Genomic DNA, 8,929 nt, shown 5'->3' with positions numbered 1-8,929 from the left:
ATGTGTTCGAAACAAAATAAGTTGCAAAGACTTATTTAAAGCCAGCCTTGTTGTTTGTGTGGGATTAGTGATTTGTTTTTTATGTGCGTGTGATGGTAGTAAAGCTAAGTGACTTTCATATAACATTCTGGCTGAGCATAAGAGCAATACTGCAACAGAATCAAAACATAATATACATTCTTTTGAAATCAGATTGACTTTTAAAGCTGCATTAATCCTTTTTTGTAGCTAATATATCTCAAAACATAACTGAAAGGCACACAGCCTTGACAAATTTTCACTTTATAAAGATTTTATAGATGGCTTGTTTGCTAAAAAATTGCCTGTGATGGACCAACAGTTTAACTTGAGCCAGACAGACAACAAAGATAGAAATCATATCACATCCATAGAAGGATAGTAGTATACAGCTGTTAAAACATAATAAAATATATGACACACTGGTATCGGATCTGTACTATCAGAATCGGGAAGCAAAAAATGGTATCGGACCATTTCTAGTTAACACACACACACACACACACACACACACACACACACACACACACACACACACACACACACACACACACACACACACACACACACACACACACACACACACACACACACACACACACACACACACACACACACACACCATGAGCCAAGATGTGTGTGCATTAAAACACACAGCTGAGCCGAGATGTGTGTGTGTTAAAGGTTAAAACACGCAGCACCTGACTGGGAACGATACAGAGTTACCAACGGCCGCTGGGGCAGATGAACTCACGCTGGTCTCTTTTCTGTAAATAGGCTACAATTAAACCTTCGTGAGTAGAAAGTCAATACTTATCAATGCACTCACCTGTGTAGACCGGCATAAACATGTAGAAAGCGATATTTCAATCTGCTCAGTCCACCGCGCTGTGTTACGCAAACACAGCTCTACTCTGCAAATAGCGAATTTTTACAAACAAGCTAAAACAAAAGCTGTCGGTTTGTAGTTTAACTTAATCTTAGGTTGCCGGGAATCTGGAAATTTTGACAAATTCTTGTAAACCTCACTGCTGGCTGAACAAACCAAACTCTCCGCTAGAGCGGACAATCTGGAGCTACTTAATATGCATGTGAATGACGCGATCGTTATGTTCAAGTGATGATGATGATGGTTGTATTATTTTGCAACAACATCATTTCATTGCAAATGAGGCATACATGACGAGTGCATAGCTTGCTTATCAGTCCATTCATCATTAAAGCTGGGCTTTTGGCTTTTCCACGTCAACTTTTCGCTTCAGCGTCTTTGACAGTGACATGTTCTTTCTGCAAGCATTTTCCACCAATCAGGATGCTGCATACTACAATAATGTTTCCATACTCACAGACTTCAACCATCACTTCTCAGTGAACTGCCTCCTAGTCTGAGATCTTTTTGTAGTCAAAGAGCCAATTATCATTATGGAGTTTCCATGTTTTTTAGGCGTTTGCTCACACTAATACATGTTAAAAAATAGTAGAAAGTAAGAAAGTGAAAATTTTGAACAAGAATAGGCGTATTAGGTATAAATTCATTTTATTTTCTTTATTTGAAAGTCCAGCCGCCAGAGTGCTTAGAAAAATTCTGAAAAAAATGTAGTTGATGATCCCTGCTGTAGACTCTCTGTCCAGTCAGAGACATATTGTGTAATTGATGTTTTCAGTTCAATTAATTAAATCCAAGTAAATCGAACACTCACAAAATGTCACCAAAATCACTCTGTCCCCTTTAAATCTTTCAGAAAATGATGTAAGTGACCGAAATATATCGAATCGTATCAAATCGTATCATTGGCTGAATATCGTGATATATATTGTATCGTGAGCTGAATATCGTGTATCGTATCGTGAGATTAGTGTATCGCTACAGCCTAGAGGTCATATAGTTGTGATTAAGGTTTTGCTCGGACAGAAAAATCATTAATTTACAGTAAGAGAATACCGGTAGGTTACAGATGCATCGTTGCATTTCAAGTGTTGCTTACTTAGCCTGGATGCATCGTGAGCTAAACCGGGTATAACTGTCACTGTGTCACGAGCCAAAGCTTTAGGAGATTGTTGTAGCAACGGACGTAATAACTTTGATTTATATAGCGCATTTCATGGAGACCCACAAACGTTTTACACAAGTACAGTAGGCCTGCTGCCCCTAGGTGGCTTCTCGGTCTCTCCTCTTCCCCTCTCTGTGGAGTAGAGTCTGGTGTGCGGGAGTCAGGGTTCCAGCTACCTCTTATCTACCACAATCAACCTCTGCTTCACATACCCGGTCATTCCTTCACTCTGCGTCAGATCGTAGTCAAGACTGCCACAGTTAGTCCCACTCCAGACAAACCTCTGTTTAGTCTACTTGTAGGTTTGCCTTTCCTGATCCTGTCTCTTGTGCCTCCAGCTGCCATTGGAACCAGACTCCTGCTACCGCTCCACTCCTGCCATACACCGAACCAGAACCACCACCACTGGACCCCTGCCACTAGCCGGCCTACTGTCTCTCTCTGACGGACCCGCTACTTTCCTGAATTCCCCTGACCTGTCTGTCTACATTTGGGTTCTGTTTATCATTCAAACCTAACATACAGGGGGACAAGAGACAAGAAAATAGTAGGCCAACACAAACACGGACTAAAAGGAATAAAACGTCCGCGCTAAATGGAAGGGGGACAATTGCAGGCTACTTGCATGCAACCACATCGCTCATTGTAAAGTTATTTTATGAATGAAATAGACATAACATACAGGAGGATAAATTCGAGGACGTTTTTGAATCATTTACAATCCTGTAATTGTCTCCGTTAAAAGCCCGACCGAGTGGGACTCGGGTTTCGCCCGTTGTCCCTTACTTTCCCTGTCAGCTTTTAGTTGTTCTTTAAATTTCTTCTTTTTTCTGTGATGGTCCTGCCCCAGTTTCAGCCATAACTACATCAGATACATTCTGAAATAAAATTAGAATGCAATAATGCTACAGGCTAACACAGATAACACAGGCTTGTCTGGTGTTACAGCGAAATCTGTGACCCTTCACAATGTGTTACGGTAGCACCGTCTACCTGCCGTAAATCATTTTGTGACTTGCAAGAAAAATCGGACCTGGGAAAAGGCATTAATAAAAAAAAAAAAAAAAAAAACTATGAAAAAAAAATAGCATTCTTTTCTCTGTAAGTCTTGATTCCTGTTACAGGTCATTTTTGATAATCAGATGGAAAATGACAGTTTCAGAAACATTAAAAAGTGACATATAGTCATTTTAAAGTGAGTAACAGACAATGTTTGCTTCTTTTTAGGAGGCAGGGCTGAAAATGAGTCATCCTCAATATTTATTGTGTTCTGGTTTCAGAATGATGAGGACAGTTGGAGAACAATTGGATACAAAAACAGGATGATTCCTTACCATGGTAACTATTGTGTTTTCCCCAAATGATGTACACATTTAAAAAAATAAATAAATAAATAATCCAAAATAGTTTTGGAAAATAGTGCATATAGCTGCCATAAATAGGAGAAAAGAATCTTCCCGGGGCAGCATGCCCCCAGACCCCCATAGGTTCGGGCCCTTGCCTACTGCAGAGTTGGGTGATAACTCTGGGTGCTTCACTAAGACCACTTTCACATTACACAGGGTCGTTTAATTGCACTTTAATATAGAAATACTGATGGGTGGAGCTTTGAATTTGGATACTCTGTGAGAGCAGAGGTCGGTTCGCGGAGAGGAGACTAGATGTCAGATGTGCTGTCACAACTGCATTCATCAAGAGCGTCCAGACAGCAGCTTATTCAAAAGAGGACATTTCATCTGTCAAATATGTCAGAAGCTAAAATTGACTGAGCTGTTTTTAGACTTGGCTGGTAGTTTGTAATATGGCTGTACTTTTTCATAATGAAAGTCTTGTGATGCATTCATATGATTTATGTAAGAAACTTTAAATGAATTATTTAAAATTTAAATACAATTATTGAAAATATTTAATATATTCAAAATGCACAAATTCAATCATTTAACCATTAAAGAAGTTTGCAGTGCTGTGGCTTGTTGTCTAAAGGACTGATTCGATTATTGATTAAATTCCGTTTTAGGCTGTACATGCTTTTAAAATCAATGAACAGCTCAATAGTCAGTCTACAATTCCTTGATGTGTAAAAGGGGATGTATAACATGGTGGAAACTGAATATCTGTAAACCTCTTCCTTTATTTGACAAAACATTTCACACTATAGACAGCATCACATACCCTGCTTTTCCCAACATATCACTAAAAAGGTATGCGATACCCAGATTGAGTGAAATATTCTAACCTAAGATGCTATGACGTGAGGTAGGAATATTATCTCCACCGAAATATAAAACAATTGTGCAGGTTTGTACAATGTTTGGCCGCACATCATGAATTTGTAATGATGAACTCCCTCGTAGGTCAGAGTTTAAACGGTTAAAATGATTACAGTTCTAAAAGCCTGTAATAACATTTGGACTAAATCGAGAAGGCCTTTAAATAACTGAAGGCAAGCATTAATGACCTCCAGGGGGATTTTATCTCAGAGACGGCTTTTCTCCTGTTGGCTGGGTGCCTGCCCTGTCAGGCTAATAACATCAGTAGGCCAAGCAGCTGTGGTGGCAGTAGAACTAGTAATAATAGTTAAACATACCATAGTTATTGTGGATGGCTTAATAGTAGAGTGAGTAGCAGAACATGTAATATGGATTTGAAAGAAAATGAAGGATTACTATTACAGAGTACACATAAGCAGCATATCGTCGCTGTTGGGCAGAAACCTCGTATCTCCATATTAAGGCTGCTCGATTATGGAAGCAATTCTAATCACAATTGTTTTGGTCAATACTGAAATCGTGATTTTTTAACATGATTACTCATTGACTTTTGGAAAGATGTTGCATTTATAGAACTTAAACAGAGAAACAGTTAAACAAATCAACAGTGAAAACTGTGAAATGTCCCGTAATTACTTTTCCTGTTGAATTTTTTGAATTCCCCTTCAGAACACAAGACAAAATAAGAATTTACTTGCAAAGTGTGATGTGGAAAATGATTGTTTTTATCTCGATTACATTGTTTTTGTTTGGAGTCGAAATCGCGATCAAAGGTTGATAAATTGCACAGCCCTACCTCATATTTCATCATTTCCATTTCTTTTCATAAATCAATGCTATTGGTCACCCTTTACAGCCGTCTGTGAGTTACAAATATTTCAATAAAATGTTTTCAAAATCAGCCTTTTATCATTTCCTGAAAAACAACGGTTTTGGACGTACAAGGTTTTCACCTGACAGCAATAATATTTTTCAACAATCTTTGATTTCACTCCCTCAACTGACACACCTACTCACATAAGAAACGACATGGTCTCACTGAAAGGCTCCTAGACAGCAAAACTTTTCACTTACAGTACAGAAGCAGCGACTAATAGCCTTCTACTCCACAAATGATATGTATGTGGATGAAATTAATTGGAAAAACATGGATGGTTAACTCTGCCATTAGTATTCTATCCAACGCAGTTTGAGATAATGTTCAATATGAGGTGCAGAGACGCTCTGCTGCAGTCTTTAGTCTTAAGAGCAGATTTAGAGAAACTACTAACACAAAATTAGGCCAAAGACCTCATCACTTCAACATCATTCATATATCATCATATATATCATCATCATTGTCACATCAGTAAACTATGTATAAAACACATGGGGGTGATGCATCTTTCCTCAGAGACCTTTGGCAGGAAAGATGAAGCAATTAGTGTTTTACACCACAAAATATAACACAATACAATGAGAAAATAAAACTATGAAAATACATGCATCTAAAAGATAATACCAGCTTGGGGTCTGAACCATAAAGGCACAGTCAGAGGATCTGTGCCTTAGAATAAGAAATAAATATATCCATATGAATGTATAATAAATGTATCCGGGACCTTGGCCCTGTGAAGCCTTAAATGTATTCTAAAACACAGTAAATAAACCACTGAATAAAAGGCAAAATCAGGGGTTACTTATTCTCATCTATTGCTATTAGGTAAAAGCCTATAGGTGCAGTATTTTGGATTTACTGAAGGTAAGAGCTTGCCTTACGGCTAAGCCCTGCATAAAGTGAATTACAAAAGTCCACACAAGAGAAAACAAAAATGTGGACAGCTTTTTCAAGATCAGTGAAGGTTAGAAAGGACTCATTTTGAGGCTGAGCTATAATCCACGGCTGTCAGAGGCAACAAACTGCTGACCTTTCAAAGTACATACAATCACGATTCTTAAAAGCAGCTTGTAGATATCTGGCACTTTTTTGTAGCTTTGTATAGGCAGCATTGTTGCCTCTCGTTTTCTGACGACTGAGAAATAACTCTTTCAATGTAACTGCCAGTCAGAGCTGTCTGAGTAGATAGAAATCTTATTTTTATTTTATTTTCCTGGGTCAAACAGTCATATGCTACAAGAGGAGTATATGTAAATATGAGTTTCTAAAATATCTCAAATTCAGTAAAATCAATAAATAAGAAGCAAAAGCATTGACCATGAGTGATTTTCCAAGATGCTTTCAAACTGACTTGGACCTTGTTAAATAACTATAAATCCCTGTGATGCGCGTATATACAGCATGGGCAAATAGGTGTGAATGAGTGCAATCACAAAATCGATCAGAAAAGCAAGGCTTAAGTAGAGCGAAGAAAAGGGGCAAACACTGTCAGAAGAAAAAAAGAATACGCTAAGCCTAATTTTCAGCACCATGGACAGCTCAGAGGGCTGATAAAACCAAGGACCTCACAAGGTCTCCTACACCAATCATCACTGAACAGAAATCAGACATCCTCTTTACCACCTAATTTGCTAATAGATGTTCTTCACACCCAGTGACATTATAGTGCACAGGGCGTAAGTAGCCCCCAGTCTTTATTCTCTCTCACACACACACACACACACACACACACACACACACAGCTTTGAAGGGGTCTAGTTACAAGCATGCTTCCTAGAGACAGTAGTCCGTGTACAGTTTATACTACATTGCTGATATAACAAATAGTCAAAGCTGCTTCCAGCCAGCAGATTCAATTCCCCTCAACAAATCAAGGCTCGTTAGCTTCAAGAGGTCAATTTTAGTCACTAAAGACAATTAATGAGCCGGGAGTGTATTATACACAGGAGATGTAGGCTAGGTTTAGAGGACAAGGCCAGTGCAAACAGTTCCCATGACGTGGACATTCTGCCAGTTCACTGAATTGCTGCGGGCTACTAATTTACACTCCGTATTGAAAGGATGAATGTGCATTCTGTAAAAGCTGTGTGAGTGTGCAACTTTGGTGTAGTTAAAAAGAAAACGTACCTTCACCGCTTCAGCATGGGTGACTTTGTCGAAGACTTTGTCGTTGACTTTCATGATCTGGTCACCGATTCGGAGACCCTGTTTCTCCGCCAGGCTCCCCGGCTCCACCAGGGACACGTAGATGCCGACCCCGTGCTCCGAGCCGCCGCGGATGCTGAAGCCCAGACCCTCGTTGCTCTTGTGTCGCTTCATGGTAACCTGTCGTATCTCGCCCGGCGGCTCGTGGACAAAGTTCCTCCCAAGCAGCGGCACCAGCGGAGCTGTCCCCTCGCTGCTGGTGCTGAAGCTGTCCGGCGAGCCACGCAACGCCACCTGGAAATCGGGCGGGTTGTTTGGCGAGAAATGCCCCGGGGGAGTAGGGCTGGCGCTTGGGAAGTCGCCCGGTGGCGGGGGTTCGGCGTTGCCATTGCTTGCAACTGAATCCGATTTTAAGTAGAGGCCCTCCGAGGTGTACTGCTCGAAGAGAAGCTGGTCAGAGCGGGGGATGACTAACCGCAGCATGGGCAGAAGTTGCCGCTTGCTGGGCGCGTTGAGGATGACGTTAAGGGTCTGAACCAGGTCGTACACGTTGCGTTTGGAGTGGTACACGTTGAGGCAGTGGATGAACTGCTCTCTCTCAAAGTCGTTGAGCAGGAGGTTGAGCGCGTTGTGCAGCTTCCTCACGTTGGCCGACAACGTCCGTGCGCTGGAGGCCACCGAGTTGGCCGAGGAGCTGAGCGACATGCGCTCCAGGTCGGTGCTGCTCATCCTGGCGGTGTGACCGGGACACGGCGCCACACTGGTGCGGGTTAGAGTGCAGGCATTACAGGCTGGCGGCGCGGGATTAGACCGGCGCTTGGCATCACGATCGCTGGTGGAGGTGCACTCCGGTTATATCCATGCGGTCTGGTTTCGGTCAAATGTTCCGCTTATTACTCGCAATTCGCTGGCTAGAGCAATGAAAGGGGCAACTTCGACGGGCGATTAAGTCCAACTAATTCAATGTTACAGTTGACACATTAATTAGCACTTACCATAATTTAGACAGGCTGTCAGTAATTGGATTCTGCAAACTTCACTTCTGAAATGGTTGCGTCGAGACTGGACATGCAACAGCCTCGCGGAGAACTTGCCCCGCTCCGTCAGAGAGCTTAGTAATGAGCCACGTCAGGATCCCAGCCTGCGTGGCATTAGCTGCGCTCTTTCTTTCCCAGGAGGTCAGGTGGCTGCCGAGCCACCGCTTCTCCGTTGTCCGCCTCACCGTCTACAGCTCCACGACACAAGGACACCAGAACTTAAAACGGCGTGTAGGCCACTCGGTCCACCGTTGCGCACGCGTGTCAAAACGAAAAGCTATTTATTCCTCAATGCAGAAAAAAAATAAAAAAGGAAACAAAAAGTTATTTTTGTGCTCCTGCTCAGCGTCCCGACGAGTCCACGCTATCCCGCTCGCGGTTTCAGTACCAACGACGTAAAAGTTAACAAATATCTATCAAAGCAGTGTTACGCGGAGGAGGCGACGTGTAGTCCAGCCGTTTGTTGGTTGGTTTTGTTGTTTTTATCCGTTCCCGTCCGGCTGCAGTGCTGAGGTGACCTGCTGCTCGTTG

The 8,929-nt window shown here is 41.8% G+C and overlaps 1 protein-coding gene across 3 annotated transcripts in view; it reads right to left on the bottom strand.

Moving 5' to 3' along the window:
- Positions 1-8,929, bottom strand: part of whrna (whirlin a) — a 207,836-nt gene extending 198,907 nt beyond the window's left edge. For all 3 annotated transcript variants that reach the window (XR_003694607.1, XM_028601736.1, XM_028601737.1), the window contains exon 1: positions 7,344-8,929. Coding sequence is in view for 2 of the 3 variants with exons in the window: in XM_028601736.1 (XP_028457537.1) it covers positions 7,344-8,090 (747 nt within the window). In the remaining variant the exon portion in view is untranslated. The remainder of the gene's footprint in view (positions 1-7,343) is intronic.

This window comes from Perca flavescens, chromosome 16 (assembly GCF_004354835.1).
Source record: "Perca flavescens isolate YP-PL-M2 chromosome 16, PFLA_1.0, whole genome shotgun sequence".
Classification (NCBI taxonomy): Eukaryota; Metazoa; Chordata; class Actinopteri; order Perciformes; family Percidae; genus Perca; species Perca flavescens.
Note: the sequence above shows the minus strand (reverse complement) of the source record. Positions and strands in the feature narration are given on the sequence as shown.